Source organism: Sesamum indicum, linkage group LG9 (assembly GCF_000512975.1).
Source record: "Sesamum indicum cultivar Zhongzhi No. 13 linkage group LG9, S_indicum_v1.0, whole genome shotgun sequence".
NCBI classification, from domain to species: Eukaryota; Viridiplantae; Streptophyta; class Magnoliopsida; order Lamiales; family Pedaliaceae; genus Sesamum; species Sesamum indicum.
In genome coordinates this window covers 2,991,635-3,011,160 of record NC_026153.1, presented here as the reverse complement: position 1 = coordinate 3,011,160, position 19,526 = coordinate 2,991,635, and the positions used below count along the sequence as shown (strand labels likewise).

Below are 19,526 nucleotides of genomic sequence, written 5' to 3'. Positions count from 1 at the left end.
ATAGTTCAGAACAACAAAATGCAGAAACGAATTTGTATCGAGACATTGTTGATACACTGACTAATAATGGTGAAAATGGTGCCTCAGGGTTTACTTAAATTTTTCACCTTAATAGTCTGACTAGTAATGGTGAAAATGATGCTCTAGGTCTACTTAAGTTTTTCACCTTCACTGGACCATGTCTTAGTGCTGCTGCAATCTCACGATTAATTATACAATTGGTAACAAGAAAATAGTCATTCTGGAGTCATGAAACTGAACCACAGAAAGGGCTGAGAGAGCTAAAGGAAGAAGCCGTTGAAGGTGTATTACATATACGTGCAACGGGCTCAACAATACTGCCAGCATTTCAGTGTGTTAGGTACACTCTGTAACAGTAGATACATGAATAAAGGTGCATGGCAAGCAAATAAACACCCAAGCTAAGCTATCCTTGATACGGATCATGATGATTGCCTACCTTGGGAGAGTACATTGCTGTATCCAGTACCGCCATACAAAACTCAGTGTAACAATTGGAAATCAGGATTCCAAATAAGTCAAGTCAATAATACATTTCTGAAATATAGCGACCAACACAACAATGGTTATCCAGCCTCATGCGATTAATAAAATAAATTCCACACCCGAAAAATAGTTGAGTAAGATCAAAACCACAGAATTTGTTCTAGAGATGAAGTCGTTACCAGAGAAATAAAACTTTGACAACATAGGAATATCATAGCTTGGCCAAGTACCAATGTTCAACAAACTATTAACATTTCTCTCAAGGAAAGCAAAGCTTGGAACATGCTTTGCTGAAACTCCTGAGATTTAATTGGCACGACTTTTGAAGACATCAAGACCCATCTCAGATGGATCAGTTGCTTGCAGCTCTATCTGAATGCCATCTAATTCCCTCTTAAACCTGTCCTTGGAGCTGGCATAGATCATTTTGTTCCGCACCCTTGCAGTGTCAGGGGACCTTAGCAGAGAGATTTGATACACAACATAGTCAGATGAGACAATGTACACAAAGACTGGAGACTAGCAATAACTGATGTCACCAGGAAGGGAAATTACCACGCAACGAAAAAAATCCTGCTCTTTGGGAGTCGTCATAAGTTTCAGATGGTTCACCAAGCTTTTCCACCATAACCTGCTTTTGCTTCTCCTCAATCTTGAATACTATGAAGCGGTGCGTCCGTTTAGCTTTCAACTCCATAAACTTCAGTTTGCAGTCATCGTGCACTGCCATTCCTGATGCTGCGTTGGCCTATACATAACAAATAAGTTCAGAGTTTACAAAACAAGGAAAATATTGAAATCAAGAGAATCAAAAACCTTCTGGAGTACTATCATTTAATGGCAATCAATATCATGATCCATGTAAAAGTGTCAGAGATCCACTAATTTTCCAGGTCGGGAAGAAAAACTAGACATGTTTCTGAACCATTCTTGTTGCATTTTCTAGCTGAACCATTCCATTACACAAATGTAGCATCTTACAAGCAAGATCAAGATGGATCAAATAAATGCTCAAGACGTGATATCACTGGAAGAAAAATACATTCCAAGTGGAATTTCTGTAATATAATTGCATAATGAAGTTAAATTATCTGAAATGTATGTAATGTCTCCACATACTTATTGTAATTTAAATTGACATAAAAGTTTTATGTGAATCAACAAATGAGAATGTTATGGCCCATTATCTTTTGGCATAAAATGAATGATCCACTTGCTAAAATTGATTCATCGAATGGAAGTAATTAAGGAAGTACTTAATTGCTTAGGACCGGTCAATTTTAGTGAGTATGCCATAGTGGTAACGAGAGCATTCTCATGTGCATAGTTGGAGTTCTATGATTACAATCGTAGGAAGGTCATGTGTTTAAACCCATATTGGAACTATACAGATACTGGGATTACACATCAGGAGGAAAAAGTCCAAGTTGGTTATATTGCCAAAAGAACGGGCAAAGAAAATTTCAGATGATTCGTCTCAATTAATTCAATTATTCATGTCGCATCATCTAGGAGATCTTGGATAAAACAACTAAATTACAAAGGAAAAGAAAGATGTAAACATTATATTTTCCTAAAATTCAAAAACAAACTACTGATATCAGACCCATATCGTTTATTTAACTTAGCACCCAGCTGATTCACCTATTTAATTTCGGCCAAAAGGTCACGAAATTGAATCCTAATTAACTAAACACTACAATAGCCTGAGGAACAAAATTCGCAAGTCAGCCAATCCAAGATCGGCCTAGAAATACTGTAACCAATGCAAAATTCCTAATACACAATCAAAACTACTAGAAATTCAGATCTAAGAATCTAAACGAATGAAAAAAAAAGGGATAAACAAAGAAGCTCATTCAAATCCAGCTACCAAAATAATTGTAATTTCTGCTCTCTTCATCCCACATACAACAAATCATAAATCGGACATAAGAAAACAAAAAAAAAACAAAAAAAAAGGTACCACTAATCAACTGGACAATCATTCTGACGTAAACGACAAAAAATGAAAAAATTAAGATAGCATAAGGATAGAAAAGTTCAAAGAAAAAAATAAGCCAAGAATCATTACCATGGTAACGAGGATTGATCGGAGAAGATCGAGGAGGTTTTGACAAGAATCCGGAAAGAGAAAATTTAGGTCTGCAAAAGTACGCAGCTTCTTTTGGTGGTAGATATTTAGGGGAGAGAGAAAGATGAGACTACCAATGACTCCGTTTGCAGAAAAGCAAATATAGGAGGAAGGGAATCAGTTGAAATGTCGAGCGTGCCCCTGAAACGCTCCGCTTCGCCTTTTGTAGTTTAGTTGCTTGCTTGGCTAAATTGTCCTTTTGCAAGACTCCCCCTTATATTACCACCTCCACTCTTTACTCTTTAGGAAGTCGGTTTGTTCAACTTCATTACATGCTAGTTTTTGACGGGGTAAACGTAACCGTTTATGTCAAATATTAATAGATAATTCTTTTTCTTTAAAAAAAATAAATTACGATGAACTTTATTTATTATAAATATAAATATTTTTTATTATTTAAAAAATATAAATATTTCTTAAAAAATAATAATTCTCTAACAAATACGCTCCCATTATAATTCATTCTATTGAGGTAATTTATTAGACAATCGTTAATTCTACAAGGGTATTTACAATTTTCAAATAATTATTGAGTATTTAAAATTTTAATAAATTTTACGAGAGTCTATTAGAAATGTGTCATTAAATAAATAGTATTATATCCAAAAAATATATTTATAAAAAAAATTACGACTTTTTAAATTAAATCGTTAAATTTGTATTTAAATAAACACATTATTTTACCCAAATAATACGACACTTTGCAAATGGGGCCGTTTTTAGGGTTCTAATTGTGCTATTATGGAAAAAGTACAGTGCCAATAAACAATAATTTTTTTCTTTAAAGAGTTAGAATAAACAGGTGCATAAATAGATTCATTATTGTTCTCCTCTAAAATTGCAACAAACTTTCTACAGTTCTTCTTAATTAATGCAAATTTATTGCCATAATTGACATTTTGCGAAGTGGAGGAACAATTTTTGGTGTCTAAATCAAAATTAATTAGCTTTCATGTAGGTCTGTCCTAATTATGTTGCCGATTCAAGTTTACATACTATAAAAGTCATTAAACTCACCATTAAATTAGTAGGTGATCAACTATAATACTTGCTAAATTTAGGTAAATCATTGTCAGTCGATTGTAGTTGTGTATTTCCTATATTATATGGCTTATTGAAGTTTAAATATTAAAAAATTAAAGAAAAAAAAGAAGAAATATTCAAAATTTACGAATTAAATCTATCGAGTCTGGATTCTGGTTGGTTTGATGTTAAATTTCAAAAATTGAAATGAAGGGCAGGGGTGGGTGGATTTTTGATCAACTAGAAGCATGACGGGTTGGGTTGGGTTGCGTTTTTGTTCTTACTAAAATTAATAGGAGCGAACCTCAAATTTAATTCTAATCAGTTGTTATTTTCCATGCCTCGACTTGTTTTGCAACTCATATTGGCGTGGGAATGAACCACAAAACAGGGATTTAAATCAACTTCAAGTTGCAAAACTAAGTGAACTTGTTCAAAGGAAGAAGAACATGATGGGGGAAGACTACTGACATTTTCATACTACTAAGGCAATTAGGGTCAAATAGGATAATCAATAGCGAGAAGGGTAAATAGTAAAAAGTGCCATAAGAAAAATTTGACCTAAAACAAATATGAAATGTTAAAACAATAAAAAATAAAATAAAAATATATAAGATTTTTTAGTAATCTAACATGCCTGATGTGATAATTCGAGTTGTTAATCATGAATCCCCAACTCATTCAATAGAAAGCCAATCCATGCGTTGATCGTGCGAGTTGAGAAATGGACTTCTACAAATATGTTGGGGCTTCATTTCACAGCTATGCATTAATTACATTCAAACAACATAATGCGACATTTAAAGTTAATTCATTTGATTAATTTTGATCAATTCCTTATTTTAATTTATTCTTCTCATTCAATTGATAAATATAATAAAAATTTACTATACACCCGCATCAAATGTGTTTTAATCGTTAGTATTTATAAAATTATTGTGAGCAAAATATATTATTTTCAGTGCTTTTTTCTTTTTTTTCTAAAAATAAAAAAAAACCCACATTTTCAAAAGTAAAGATGAATTTCCAGGCGGGAAAAAGCGAACCAAAAAATTCCTTAACCCAAAAATTTAAATTCCAGAACTCGCTTCCTATTGGTTTATTTCACCTAACATGGATTGAGCTTGAATCGACGGCCGGCATTACTCCACCCTTCAAGCCAGATGCCAGCATCACCACTGTATAAAGACAGCCCCATTTCATCACTCGTCATTCCGAAACAGCCGTTCCGCCAGGGAGATACTCTCTCCTCTCCCAGTTGTAGTTACCATTTTGCCTCTCTCTGTACCCCTAGTCTCAAGGGCTGAATAATCGTTTCATGGACGCCGCCGGAAAAGTGAAGAAGGGCGCTGGAGGAAGAAAGGGCGGCGGCCCGAAGAAGAAGCCTGTTTCCAGGTCTGTCAGGGCTGGTCTGCAGTTCCCTGTTGGTAGAATCGGACGTTACTTAAAGAAAGGACGGTATGCCCAGCGGGTTGGCACCGGAGCTCCGGTTTACATGGCTGCCGTTCTCGAGTATTTAGCTGCTGAGGTATTGTAAAAGAAGAGCCCTCTTTCGGATCTACATTGGTAAGATTCTTTATGTTAATGATTCTAGGTCTCGAGTCGTGATTTTTGGAAATGTTTTCAATTACAGGTACTGGAGTTGGCTGGAAACGCGGCGCGAGATAACAAGAAGAACAGGATTATACCGAGGCATGTGCTCTTGGCTGTGAGGAACGACGAGGAGCTTGGGAAGCTGCTGCAGGGTGTGACCATTGCTCATGGTGGTGTGCTTCCGAACATCAATCCGGTGCTGTTGCCGAAGAAAACAGGGGGAGATAAGGCTACCAAGGAGCCCAAGTCGCCGTCCAAGGCTGGCAAGTCACCGAAGGCGGCTGCTTCTTAGTTACAAATGGATGTGAATCACAAAGCTTTTATCTCTTTTGTGTAATTTTTGGCTTAAATAGACTGCTCTCAGTAGATTCAAATGGGTGTGGCTTAGAGAGACTGCTCTCAGTAGATTTGGAAGGAAAGAGAAATGTAAGGTTGTAATTCTGTGTTTAGGGCCAATGTGGAGTGTGAATCCAGTTGATTAAACCACATTTTCGTCTTCCTTTACTCTTGTTATTTTTCCTAATTCCTTGCTTCGACTTTGGGTCTTTGAGATTAGTTTGGTAGAATTAGGGTTCAATGAGGGAATCTTTGGCTGCATTGTGCTACGAATATTAACTCGAGCGCTTTAATTATTATAAATGACTACTGAAATTAGGTTTTGAGGTGGGTGTCATTTAGATGTCCACTGAAATCACCTCAATCATCGTTTAGTTTCAAACCTGAACTCTCGGTTCTCTTTCGTTATGGCGCTTTTAGTTTGCTTCATTTTAGGGTTTTGCTGCTGAAGAATTATATACAGAGAAGCATGAAAAATGGTGCATGATATGTGTCCATATGAACATTGTTCATACTATTAAAGCTGCGTATGCAGAGCTCAAGTATTTTCTAGTGGAGAGAAACACTTCGCAAAGTTCTCATTACTCTCGCTTTGCTCGAATCTTCACCGATGCAGATGCATGCCCTGAATAGGGTTTATTCCGCCTTCAAATCTCCCCCTCATAGATGGCTTACATGGCGGCAGTCTTGCTCGGGACTTTTTGTTGGAGGTCTTTCTCTCTCTCTCTCTCTATATATATATATATATCTATCTATCTATCTATCTATCTATCTATCTATCTATCTATATTATCTCTCTCCCTCCCTGCACATACATCTGCAAATGGGCAATGCGCGTCCTGAAATACTAGGTTTCTAATCCTTAACGCAAATGAGAGCAAAGGGTTTGCTGAATTGATGATTGGTTCTTAATTGTGGTTCTCTTGCCTGTTCGATAAAATGCTCGAATGGGAGACAGAAACTTTTTGACGTTCAAAGTAGGAGATTGTTATACGTGTTTGAAAATATCGATAGTTGTTTAGTAGCTTTTCTGTATGATGCATGATAAAAATTGCTTGAAGTTGATCTCAGATCCACTAGTTCCAAGTTCATTAAAGCATGGTGCTATTTTGATGCTCAGCATAGGAACAAAGTGAGTTTTTAACATTTTACTTATGGCTTAGGAAACTGATTAATTTTCCTGCCGTAATCAATGAATGACATTCCTCAGTACTTGTACATTAAATGCCCTGTGAAAGGCTGAAATTCTTAGCAGCTTGTTAGATTCTAAATTTGAACTAACTGCATAGTTGGAGTAGCTCTTATAATTGGATTTCGCAAGATAGAATTATGTTTCCAAGACACTTGGAAAATCAGATTCGATTTCTGTTGAATTCCAATGTTGAAAGATTATACCCTTTAGATTGAAGGTAACGAATCGTACTTGTCTTCCCTATTTTTTCCATGAAGCTTTTGTGCCTTTGTGTGACTACTGTGCTTTCTTTAATCCCGATCTTTCTTCTTTCTCTTTATCTGACTCCTTTCTTTTTTCTACCTTGAACTGCTGAATTCACCAGAATTTCCACTTTAATCTCATCTTCCAGCCACAGCTTCAGTTTTCTAGTGCCTTAATTGGCATCAAGTACCTAATACACAATAATGGGTTCAAAAATTCGTTTTTCTTTAAATAATTTTATGTATGTATATTACAACTTTCAGATCGTTGTCACTGAATTAAAAGGAAACACTGCTATCTCCAGGGCTTTCTTATGATACCAATGAAAGTGTTTTGAAGGGTGCGTTTGAGGAATATGGTGAAGTAATTGAAGGTAGGCACTAGGCTATTATGTTACCTTTTGACATATTGGTGATTATTTTGGAATGTGAAATGGATTCATATGCTTAGCAGTTAAGGTGATATGTGACCGTGTAAGTGGGAAATCAAGAGGATATGGATTTGTGCATTACTCTTCTGAGATGGCGGCAAACAAAGCCTTAAAGGAAATGGATGGTCGGGTATGTTCAAGTATTCAGCTATGCATTTTGTTACATGCCTATATGTATTTCTTGAGCATCATTAGTAATTCTTTTCTGCTTGTTGTATGCTTTTGTAGTTGCTGGACGGCAGAAATATCCACATTCATTATGCTTATAGAAGGGAACGGCAAGGCAGTCAGGTCTGCCACTCTCAACCATTTGCTGTTACTTTATTAGTTAATAAACCTTTGTTTTCCCTCTTTCTTGCTCTGAATCTCACTTGCTCGGTATGTGAAAATCAAGTTTGGATTTTTTTTCACATTCTCATTGGCACCCCATGTTTCCTGCCTTAACAATGCATTTTTACGGTCACCGATTTGCTGGTAGAAAATGATAGCTATTTGCTGCTTCGCAGACTAGTTGTTATTTGTTAGCAATGCCAATTGAAACTGGCTGCTTCATAGTTCATATAGCATCTTGCCACTCCTCACCAAATTCTAAAGTGTTATTTAGGGGGATGATCAGAGTAAGGGTAATGAACTCTTGGGAAATTATTGCCCAGATGAATAATAGATGAGTGGATTTTCATGGTCTCGTAATTCAAAAATATTTTGTTTTTTCCTTCAATTCACTGTTTGTATTATATTAGCAGATAGTTTCACTTGTGTTTAAAAACCTTGCATTAACTTGATCAAGCTTTCGGCCCACATACTTTATGTTAGCAACTGGGCATAGGAAATGCACGGTTGAATGATATGGAACTTGGACTGTAGGCTTGGATTGCAGAAGGTAAACTATCCTGAAAAGTAAAGGAAACATTTCATATCAAACCTAAATATAGTAAATTAAGAAGATCATGGTATTAAATGATTCTGTTATGACAGTCTACAACGTGCTTGTAATCGGGAGAAAAAAAAAAATGTTAATAAATATAGATAAACTTTTGAAAGGCTTGAATATGGAATCCTGATGGCAATTCAAATACAGGGAGCGATCTGGCCCCCTTTGTCATGGATAATCCTATACATTATTGCGGTTTTGTATATTAATGAATTAAGTTTATGATCTTAGATTTACTTTTTCATGTTTCTTTAACTATGGAATCTTTACAGTTATGTTCTTTAATTTTGTTTCCTATTTAGTGTTTATAAAGGTCAGTTTACAGTTTACGTTTATTCAACTCAGTCTTAAGCAACTAGATTTACCGTTTTCTCTGGTTTCAATAGCTTAGTCCGTTTAGTTAGTTTCTTTTGTTTTTACTTCCTAAGAACCCTGATTTCATCGAGCTTTAAAATATAATCATTTGAGAGATTTTTCCTGATTTTAAAGGGTAAAGCAACTTCCGGAAATGAGAAATGAGGTTGATGGGAAGCTGAAGAGATGAGAGGGAACTTTCAGGTATGATTATGCTTGACCACCTGGTGCTTGCTTTTCCATAGATGACCAATTCACTTACAAGAAATAATACAATATCTGTTAATGGTTGATCATAATCTGATTATTAATGTTGATAATTGGACTTGCATGCTTGGCTATTAGCAACCTGCCGTGTGTTCCTTTCTGTGCTTCTAGATTCTTCCAGGACATTGTCACTGGATTAAATTCAATATCCTGTGGCTTCACTGACGAACTTTCCTTATTCTCCTTCTGTTCAGTGTTTGCTGCCTTCTTGGAATAATGTCTACCCATATTATTGCCAATACTGCTACTTTGAACTACATTAGGTCTATTATCATTTTTGCCTCTTGAATCTCCTAATAAATGCAAGATATTGAGGCAAGGGGGAGGTGAGGTAAAGAGGAAGAAGAGTCAATAAAATTGAGTAGTGTCCTCCTTGATTCATGTCTGGTACTTTTTCATGTCTCTACATAAACAACGTAGTCGAGATAACTATGAAATTGACGATATTTCATTATATTCTCATCATCATCATCATCATCATTGTCCCTCGTTAATTCCAACAACTGGGTAGCTTATCACTATCCAATTTGCTGACCCGTAGCCTGCTGCACATGAGCCCCTAGATTCTTACAAAATGGCATCATTTTACACTCTTGCTTCATTAGTCCCAAAAGTAATATTCATCCTCTGTTTTTATCTCCTTCACCATTTCATTACTTGTGTTATCCATGGCAGACACATCTGACGATCTCATGCTTTATAATTTCTATACATAGTTTCTCTGAGAAAGACATATTCTGACTTTACCTTGGTTGTAGGATTTACCATAGATGCAGACCATATTCAGATCACTGCCAGACATTCGTTTGTTGGACAAACGCATCAACAGTTACAGAATTAACGTCTTTCCTATATCTATAATCCCTCTCCGCTTCCACTTTTGGCTTTCATCTAATGAAGATTGCGAAGAAGATTTAATCTGTGTAGTCGGTCTTGTAGAACATACTTGCTTCACAATTGTCCTTTGTCTTTGGCTCTGTGTAAACTAGTATGCAGATTAAACACTGAAATGGTTGGAGTTGTTTCATTCTCATCGCTCTATCTTCAGCACTATCAACCAGCATTGTGCCGCTTCACTATTTGGCTATTCAGTGGCAGTCTGCATCAGTGTATTTATGCATGAGTTGAATATGAGCAGGACTTGTTTATGCATTGAAATGTTATGCAGTAAGCTGAGCCCCAAGAATGCAGGTATGTATAGAGCATAGACAGATCAGATCATCTCAGGGTGGATAGGGATTGTTTTAAATACTTTCCTCTCATTCAAGTGTCATCAGAGTTTTTCTTGCAGAAAAATTTGCAATTCTAAATCTTGTACTAGCTTGCCAATGAGGCCTTATTCAATTAGTATGGTTGATACCTCACAACCTTAAATTCCACGATTATTTGTTTCGTTTAAACATATTTAAGTATTATGTAATAAATCACACACTGTAAAAAGTAAACCGTGTACTATCTATCCAAATGTGAGAAATTGAAAAAAGAATATATATATATAGAGTAGGAAATATTGGGACGTTTGTATATCAGGTTGATTATATTAATTAATAGGGTAACATAGATTGTGTCTAAGATTACACATATACCCTTTAGTATTTGATTTAGTTATTGGTAAATTTCGTCCAATATGAAATTGTATGTACCTTCCTAATACTAAAAGTACACACATTTTTTCCGTATTTTTTTCAAATTACAAGAATGTCCTCCAAAATTCGTCACATTACAATTGTATCACTTGAAATTTTGTAATTTTAAGGTCAGACTCCCTATAATTTATTAATGGCTAAAATACATCTTACCTCGATGTTTTGTTGAAATAACTAAAAACTTCCTATATTTTTTAAATAGGTTAAAACATCTCTATATTTTGTAAAACTCAACAAAAAATACTCCTTTCGTTAGTACTTAATAGAAGGTGCATTACACATGCTTCTTGTGCATTTGGAGTGTTTTTTAGCTATTCGTGACTTTATTTTTTGATGATTTTGATAAAAATACTCCCATGATGATTACATATTTCACATATACATTTTTTTTTACTGTTTTGAGTGATTTTTTTTTTGTATTTTCATCTATCTACAAAATTAAATAACTTCTTAAATATATTTACTTAAAAATATGAAAAGAATTATATAATGTTTTTTGAAGTTTTATATTTTAAATTGAAATATTAAATTTAAATAAGAGTATAAAAATTGATATAGTAAATTTATTTTTTAAATTTAAAATATCTCAAAATTTATAAATGTTAATAATTGTAAACATTATATAATATTAAAAGTTTAATTATTATCTAATTAAAAATATCTAAACAAATTAAATTTAAATAATTTTTATAATTAATAAAGTTGAAATTTAAAATTTTCCTTTAATTATAATAAAAAATATTTCAACCATTTATTTTAAATTTAAATAATGTCATTTTTAGTTAGTTAAAAATTCAAAAAATCTAAAACTATCCTTAATTAATTAGATATTTAAAATTATTTTTAACTAAAAAAATGGGGGTTGCGGCCTTACAGCAGAGCGACGACGACGTCGCCCAAATCTAAGGATCATTATTTAATTAAAGAAGGTCCAACAATCATTCAAATAACAAATAATATATATTAAATAAGGGTATAACCAATTATTTTATAAAAAAGTTAAAATCGTTAGTTAGATTTAACGAAAAAGGGCGATTGAACTACGTCTAATAAAACAGAGAAGGATTTTTCGCCTATTTTTAAGATGGGGGAGTTTTAACGGACTTTTAAAATATAGGAAAATTTTATGCATTTTAACCATTTATTAATGCAACAACTATTTGATTGTTCATATTATTGTGGTAATAAAATGACAATACTCATTAGTTTTACGAAGTAATAAAAAATATAATATAAGAAATTAATTTAAATATTAATTTTGATTTAAGTTATTCGAAATGGAACTTATTGATATTGTTGAACTTAAATTCACTTTGTTTTTTTCAAATTTAAAACATTAAAATTTTAACAGATATAAATATAATTGGATAAACCCTAGAGGAAATTCGAAAAAATCACACTATCTTAAAAATATTATTTTGTAAATTTTAATTAAAAATAATGATATCCAAAGTACAACAAATGATCAAAGTTACGTATAAAATTACAATAACTGATAGGATAGGTGTATCCAAACATAATAGGACATTTATGTACCCTTTTTGGAACCCTAATAAGGTGAAAAATTGAGACTTTCTTCTGATTTTATATCGATCAGTCTAATAAATGTTAGAAGTTTTAGATTTAATTTTTTAAAGTTTTCAGGATCTATTTGTAATTAAGCAAATTTTAGAGTAGGAAACTGTAATTATGCCAATATAAAGTAATACACAGGGAGTAAAACGAGATTCATCAAAAGTGGAAGGAGTGCTATAGTAAAGATCTTCCATTTAATTTACCCCTATATTCCTCTGTAACAAGAGAAGAAAAACGATACACAGGCGGAGGCAGAGAAGTTCAACAATGGCGTGGAGGGGTCAGCTTTCTCGAAATCTCAAGGAGCTTCGCATTCTACTCTCTCCTAATTCTCCTTCCAGCTCTTCTACTAGGTTCGTTCTAATTGCTTTTGATTTCAAATTTATGAACCCATTTGTTTGTCTATTTTAATTGTTTTTTGTTGTTATTTTTGGCAGAGCTTTCATTGAGAATAATTACAAGGATCTGAAGACGAAAAACCCTAAGCTTCCTATTTTGATCCGTGAGGCCACTGGTATCGAGCCTCAGCTTTGGGCTAGATATGGTAATTTGCTATTTTTTTGCTTTCAGATCTCAATTTATGTTTTTTCAGTCACCTTAGAAATTTGAGTGGATATTTTGGGGAGTTTGTTTTAAGACTGAAATCTTATAATGTTTTTGGTTCAGTGAGGTATGTTGCCAGGGGTAATTAGCATGTTCCTTTGAATTTTGGGCTATATAGAATGGGACTTATCCTTTCCACTGTAATTTGAACTGTGCTTCACATTTTATCCTGGCCACTTTATTTTCTTCTTTAGCTGTATCTTGGAAAAACAATACTATACATATCAAGATAGATTCATTATTACAATAACCTCAATTAATGAATCTTCTGCTTTTGTATAGACATGGGCATCGAAAGGGGAATACGGTTGGAAGGTCTAAATGAGCAACAGATTTCAAAGGCACTTGAGGACCTTGCTAAAGGAGGGGCATCTTAAAGGCTGAGGCAACTGCCATTGGATTTTTCCTGGACAAATAAAACGCCAGCAAGAAGTTTCTCGGTTAATCTTTATTCTGGTTTCAAGGCTAGTGCCACCCTGTCTAAGTTCATATGTTTTATGTTTGACTATTTCAACCCATGATAAACTGTTTCCTGCAACAGGAGTTGCCTATTTCTTGTAGCTTTTTGTGGAATATGATGCACACACAAGTTTATTTTCCAATGGATACCTATCCCTGGTGTTTTAACTATTATTCCATTATCTTTCTTTACTTCCATTATATTTTCTGTTGAGGCTGGGATAGTACTGGGCTCTGCTGTGGGGCTTGCTGACTCGAGCCTATACCATTGCAACATGAATTTAAAAGACAGTACTGTTTGTTTCATTGGTTTGCTCGAAATTGTTTAATGCCACTATTATTCCATTGATGAAATAGAGATATAGCCTGATAAAAATATTATGATGGTGATCTCAAGGCATGGTTTATTCAGCTACATGCTTATTGGTTACCTTGCTGTGTGCAGGTGCTGTCATTTGCTTTCCTGAGCATTCATGTTCATCTTAATCTTTACTTTTAAGTTTATCCTCATCAGTGGTGTTAATAGTTTGCATTGATGATTAATCATGAAACCAAACTTCCAGTATATCAGTCAGACAAGTGCTCAAATAATGAATCTCTCATCTTATTTCTTCTGGATATATGTTTAAATTGAGGTCCAAACCATGGTTCTATCAAAAAGAGTTGAATGCTTAGCCAAAGTGATTGGCCAGCTCTATGAATCGTAAAGCTAGTAAAACTGCGGCATTAGCACTCAACTGGCTCCATCCATAGCAAATGTGTAGGACACATTTTGTCTCCAAAATGTTTACCAGAACATTGCAGAATTTGAAGTCAGTGAAAGTAAAATGATATTGCTGTCAACCAACTTTGCATAAGGTGTTCAGTCTATCCCTTCTCCCAAGACTTGTTATGCAGCTGAAGTTATGGATTTTCATCCACTGGAGACATGGTTTCTGCATCTAGACTCCTCGTGGTTACGCTTCTTCAAGAGCTTTTGCCTGTCAAGTTCGGCATCTAGACTCTGGTTGCTATGCTTCTTCAAGAGCTTTTGCCTGTCAAATAGTTTCCCAACAATACATGCAATTAGAAAATTGGCAGTATTACTATATATCATGGTCTTTCCTTAATAGCTTACTCTATTAGCTTCACATTTTCACTCTGGGGAAGGATCTGACCCACACCCATCTCAATCTGCAACGTAAAGTCTCTTGACTAAGAAAATTCTAGTGAATACTTGAAAATAGGAAACAGAAAGCCTTAAAAGACGAGAATCTTTGAACATCTTACATGTTCCTCCTTGTCACTAATCTTCTCTCCATCAACCTCAACCTGTAATGGAAAGTCTCTCGACTTAGAAAAATCTAGTGAGTACCTTGAAAACAGCAAACAGAAAGCCTTAAAACAGGAGAATCTTTTAAAATGTTACATATTTCCAGCCCAGCCGAGCATCACATTTCAGGCAGTAGACATCAGCAATTGTGTTGGCACGAACTTTAAAGTGCTTAGCAGGTTCATCGACTCGCACATTGACACTGCATGTATGTATACATGCATAACTCAGAAACAGTGCGAAATCCGCTCATAATACAATCCAGAGAAAAGAGGCTGCTGATTCATGCTTAAAGAATATAATGGGCATCGTTGCAGAAAAAAACTAAGTTAGATTGCTCTTCATATAATTTTCTGATATGGATGAAAACGGCGAATGTGTCATTCAGATCTTACACTCTAGTGAAGAGACCTCCACATAGTCCTGCAGCATCCTGCAGGCAAGAAAGATGAAGAATGCGTAGTGTATATATATATATATATATATACATGAAGTAAGCCGACTTATAACGTGTCGAAGTTCGATTCACAAACTATGAACTTCTAAATATGGATATACTCAAGATTTGCATGGCTCTGATACCATTTTGTACCAGGATATCACAAACCAAGAATAATTTGAATAAAACAACCATATTTGAAACTATGTAAGGAATCATAAAAATCTAAGTGTCGACAGTCTCTTAAGGCTAGAAACACACTGGTGTCTAATCCTTCTCTTGTTAAAGGTTTTATAGCAATTTGAACAAGACCAATATGCAGAAATTTATATCCATTTTTAATATGTTTAATAATAGAAGCTTTTGAAAATAAATGTAATGTTTGTTGGTCAGATACCAGGGGTAAAACTTGTTCTTCTGTTTTTATAGTATAAGCTGACTTAAAATCAATAAATGATTTTTTATAAATTTCTTTAGTATTGATTTTGGGAGGTTTCCAATCGAATAGATCTCTGTCTTCCCACAGTGTCTCTCCTGTGGTAATTATATTCGAATTTTCTTGGTTGTCCCCTGATGATGAGGCTCCAAAATTCATGCTTTTTATGAATTTATCCATAGTATTAGATTTTCATATTTTGATCTTTCGAATCAGACAACGATTTATTGCGGCACAATAAAGTCAAGTAAGCCGACTTATAACGTGTCGAAGTTCGATTCACAAACTATGAACTTCTAAATATGGATATACTCAAGATTTGCATGGCTCTGATACCATTTTGTACCAGGATATCACAAACCAAAAATAATTTGAATATAACAACCATATTTGAACCATGAACTAGTCTTTGTAATGGCCCAATTTATTTCAATTCCTTTCCAAATTTCACTATTTCTCTTAATGATCCTCATATTTTAGATATTTTAACTTTAAATGTAAAAAACTATAATTATAAAATGAAATCTGGATCTCATATCTATGAAATATTCTATAGGCTACACTACAAAATTACTAATACTGGCCTAGATATTCAAGCCATATCACACACTAAATCACCAGGTCAAACGGTATTTTGGGAAATCAATAGAGCCAAATCTAATCTTTTAGTTCCAAAAACTATAGAATGGAAAAATGTTACTTTACCAGAAACATGGAATTTACCACCAGGATCAATTCCCCCAACTCAACCCATAGAAAATTCAGAAATTGATCAAATTACCCAACATCAAGATGGATCCGTAGGAATAAAATTTTGTAGACATAATTCACTAAAAACAAATAGAACATCCTTCTCTCATCCTATCACCCCCTCCAGACACTCAACATCTGAAACAATTAGACCTACCACCTCAAAATTTCAAAGAATAAGAATAGATCAAAACCTTGCACAAACAATATACCAAGATTATGAGGAAACTGGTTCCCCAAATTCCGCACCATCGCAAATTCTTACCATTACCAAAGAATTTCTAATAGATAAAGAATTTCTTAAAAAAGACTTTCTTTCTGAAGAAAATATTTCTCATAGAAAATGGTTCATGAATAATTTCTCTGAACCCCAAAGAGCAAACATCAGATCTGAATGGTATGAGTACATTTCATATACTAAACAAAATATTCCTTTTTTCTCCTATCTATACCAAACATATGGAAATGACAAATTAGCAGTCATTCAAAAAACTCTCAAAAAATGGACAAAGCTTGATGGGTCAATAATCTCGAGTGAACATCTACCTTTAGAAGAATCCGGTATCTCTATAAAAGGCCAAATCATCAAATGTCTTCCAGTTAGTGAACCATCTACTAGTGAAACTAGCACTATACAAATATATATATATATATATATATATATATATATGGCGTTCTGCCATCAGGAGAAAAAAAAGTGATACAGTAGAGTGTTGTCGCACATATTTTGATGTCTCATCATAAGAACGACCAACGTGTATCATTTTTCGACTGATGAAAAATTGGGAAATCAAGTCTTATGATAATGCTAAATATTTGCTTGTGAATTAGGATGCTCTCGTGCTGTAACTTTTCATTCATTCAAGAAAAGAACAGTCTCATCAGTAGTTATTACATTCCAAGAAATGCTCAAGAACAACACTATCAGTTGATTTATTCACTAGAATTCGTAAATTATAGCACTGCAGCGTGTCGTTTTAGAGCCATTATACCCAAATAGGATCAGATTATATTCAACTAAACAAGAGGTCCAAGAAATTCTTGAAGATCCATCTTATTGTAAAGCCATTGACACCAAGAAACTCTCTGGAAGAAAATGAACGAGAAACAAGATTATATAAGACGGAAAATGGAATTCTTGAACAACACAGAAATAAAAAAAAAAAACACAGAAATTTTACATGGATGCAGATCATGTCGGCTTCCAAGGCAAGATGAGTTCTGCATGACTTGCACATGTAGCACTCATCAAAATGCACCAGAGGTATCTCTTCCATTTGCTGATAGTCAAGGCAAACTCTGAAGCCAAATTCTTGGCTTGTTCTTGATTGGAATGCAGATTTGATGATGGAAAGACAGTTTTCTGAGCTCTAAAGGAGTGTGTGTTGTTACTATATATGAGGAGAAGATGGGCTTTGTTTCAAGTTAACTGTCTTAACTGTCACAACTGCCACCATATCTGAGGGTGTAACACATTGTATACAAGCAATCATCTATATTTTCTCTTTCACTCATCATCCTCACCTCGTCGACATCATCTCAGCAAAAGATTTAAAAGTCTGGGTATTAGGAAAAAGAAAAAAGATAGTGATACTAGCACTAAGTTGAGGAACATGCTGTTACTGAATTTTGAACTGATCTCAGTTCTCAAGCTATGGTTGTACTGCATGTTCACCACCTTGCTTGCCGCACATTTTTAGACGAATATGTATGGTTTTTGTTTAGTAGTTCAAGGAATTAGGCATTGATTGGTACTGTGATTAGAAGCGGTTTGATTCTTAGAGAACTTTATAACTATGTCTGTCGTTGATAAAAAATTTCCTTCTGGGATAGAATAATTGCACGATTATAACATATGGCCAGACATCAACTATATATAACTACAATGTCTGTACAATATTGCAAAATTGTAAGAAAACTATATATAGTGAGGATGGAAATATAATGTAACATTGAGTTGGTCCACACTCATAATATTGTTAAAAGGGACTTGGAATTCATGCCTTTCCAGCATGCAGGAAATGCATATTGCGAATAACATTAACTGCAAGAAGGATTTGTCATGAATTAAAACACTCGAAATTGTAGATATCAGCAGCAACTCTGTGACCTACTTGCCTGTGGCGAATGGGTTCGTCGACTTGCACGTTGACACTGCATACACGTGCGCATACGTGTAATTGGGGAACTGTTTGTACATTGATGGATCTAATGACCCTTTATTTTTAAGTTTTGCATTAACTTCACTTCATTTTCATCTGCACCAACTTCTGTTACACAGTTTCCATGCTTTCAACTTCTTGTATTTCTCTTTTCTGATAAAATTTGGCTTGCAATGAAGCATGCGACATGATTAGGGCCACTAGCATGAGGTATTGTCCGCGTTGGCTTTCTAGCCTCATGGCTCTGTCCTAAAGAAAATGCGCCTCACTAGAGAGAGGATGTTATAAAGCGAAATGCTTCATTGTCGTGCAGGGGTTACAGAGATCAAAGAATCAAAACATCTGCAATCAAGCGGAACTTGATAATTGCAAGGTGATTCAAAAAAATGCTTCAGTGAAAGTAGCTTAAGTAGTATAACATACTCAAAATATGCCATCTTGATTTATTTTTTGTTCTGTATGGTTTTGCAAGCTAAAGAAAGGCACCAAATAATGGGTTGCTAATGCATTTTTACGTTTCTTCGTACATATTTGACAGATGAGTCCATGTAAAAATGAGAAGCACGCCTTGTTGCTAAGTGAGTATCTCAGAAGAAGAAAGTTTAACCTGAAAACTGTTTCGGATATACTATCTCAATTCAAATTTGAAAACACAATCTGTAAGAGGATAAGCTTTGCTGCAACGAGGGTTTTCCTCTGCAAGAATCGAAAAATACAGAGTCTGAATGTGAAGGAATAAAGTCTAAATTCAGTGAAAAGTAAAATTTATGACTGTAGACGAACTTCAGCTAAGTTCTTCAATCTATCCATCCTCTCAAGACTCTTACTGCAGACAGTATTATGGATCTTCACGGACTGGAGACATGGTTTCTGCATCCAGAATCTGATTGCTATACTTCCTCACGAGTTTTTTCCTGTTAAATAGTTTCCCAACAATACTTGTAAGGGAACTGACAGTGTTATAACAACGTACAAACATTCAGTGGTATGCTATAGTTTTCATTAATTGCTTACATTCTTAGCCTCACGTTGTCATCTTCAAGAGCAATCTCCTCCCCATTAACATGAATCTGCATCATAAAGTCTCTTCTTGAGTTGACTTAGAAACAAAATCTAGTAAATTTATATATTGCA

The 19,526-nt window shown here is 34.5% G+C and overlaps 4 protein-coding genes and 1 pseudogene across 6 annotated transcripts in view; 3 read left to right on the top strand and 2 right to left on the bottom strand.

The window, feature by feature from the left end:
* On the bottom strand, nucleotides 508–2,737 carry LOC105170394 (annotated as a pseudogene).
* On the top strand, nucleotides 4,869–5,745 carry LOC105170393 (histone H2A-like). The gene is made up of 2 exons (XM_011091143.2): nucleotides 4,869–5,192; nucleotides 5,298–5,745. The coding sequence occupies exons 1-2, from the start codon at nucleotides 4,983–4,985 to the stop codon at nucleotides 5,547–5,549; spliced, it is 462 nt and encodes a 153-aa protein (XP_011089445.1). The 5' UTR covers nucleotides 4,869–4,982; the 3' UTR covers nucleotides 5,550–5,745.
* Nucleotides 5,894–10,432, top strand: LOC105170392 (glycine-rich RNA-binding protein 4, mitochondrial). 3 transcript variants are annotated; one of them, XM_011091141.2, is made up of 6 exons: nucleotides 5,894–6,303; nucleotides 7,333–7,401; nucleotides 7,482–7,588; nucleotides 7,687–7,749; nucleotides 8,879–8,947; nucleotides 9,769–10,432. In XM_011091141.2, exons 1-5 carry the CDS (start codon nucleotides 6,204–6,206, stop codon nucleotides 8,906–8,908), a joined length of 369 nt encoding a protein of 122 aa, XP_011089443.1. In that variant the 5' UTR covers nucleotides 5,894–6,203; the 3' UTR covers nucleotides 8,909–8,947; nucleotides 9,769–10,432. The 3 variants fall into 3 exon arrangements, with proteins under 3 accessions (XP_011089443.1, XP_020552545.1, XP_020552544.1); XM_020696886.1 differs by having other exon boundaries at nucleotides 7,479–7,588; nucleotides 9,781–10,432; XM_020696885.1 differs by having other exon boundaries at nucleotides 7,479–7,588.
* On the top strand, nucleotides 12,420–13,489 carry LOC105170391 (NADH dehydrogenase [ubiquinone] 1 alpha subcomplex subunit 2). Its single transcript, XM_011091140.2, has 3 exons — nucleotides 12,420–12,584; nucleotides 12,669–12,775; nucleotides 13,117–13,489. Exons 1-3 carry the CDS (start codon nucleotides 12,499–12,501, stop codon nucleotides 13,209–13,211), a joined length of 288 nt encoding a protein of 95 aa, XP_011089442.1. The 5' UTR covers nucleotides 12,420–12,498; the 3' UTR covers nucleotides 13,212–13,489.
* LOC105170834 (protein yippee-like At4g27740) overlaps nucleotides 18,983–19,526 on the bottom strand; it is a 1,348-nt gene continuing 804 nt past the window's right edge. The window contains exons 4-5 of the mRNA XM_011091755.2: nucleotides 19,407–19,462; nucleotides 18,983–19,306 (exon numbers count right to left, since the gene is read on the bottom strand). Coding sequence (XP_011090057.1) covers nucleotides 19,231–19,306; nucleotides 19,407–19,462 — 132 coding nt within the window. The 3' untranslated portion in view covers nucleotides 18,983–19,230. The remainder of the gene's footprint in view (nucleotides 19,307–19,406; nucleotides 19,463–19,526) is intronic.

Excerpts from the sequence above, each read along its gene's own strand:
- LOC105170392 (XM_020696886.1), top strand. The coding sequence starts at position 6,204 with ATGCAGATGCATGCCCTGAATAGGGTTTATTCCGCCTTCAAATCTCCC. Across the intron at positions 7,402-7,478 it reads ATATGGTGAAGTAATTGAAG|CAGTTAAGGTGATATGTGAC; the intron begins GTAGGCACTAGG and ends TCATATGCTTAG. Across the intron at positions 7,589-7,686 it reads TAAAGGAAATGGATGGTCGG|TTGCTGGACGGCAGAAATAT; the intron begins GTATGTTCAAGT and ends ATGCTTTTGTAG.
- LOC105170391 (XM_011091140.2), top strand. The coding sequence starts at position 12,499 with ATGGCGTGGAGGGGTCAGCTTTCTCGAAATCTCAAGGAGCTTCGCATT. Across the intron at positions 12,585-12,668 it reads CCTTCCAGCTCTTCTACTAG|AGCTTTCATTGAGAATAATT; the intron begins GTTCGTTCTAAT and ends TATTTTTGGCAG. Across the intron at positions 12,776-13,116 it reads TCAGCTTTGGGCTAGATATG|ACATGGGCATCGAAAGGGGA; the intron begins GTAATTTGCTAT and ends GCTTTTGTATAG.
- LOC105170393 (XM_011091143.2), top strand. The coding sequence starts at position 4,983 with ATGGACGCCGCCGGAAAAGTGAAGAAGGGCGCTGGAGGAAGAAAGGGC. Across the intron at positions 5,193-5,297 it reads TCGAGTATTTAGCTGCTGAG|GTACTGGAGTTGGCTGGAAA; the intron begins GTATTGTAAAAG and ends TTTCAATTACAG.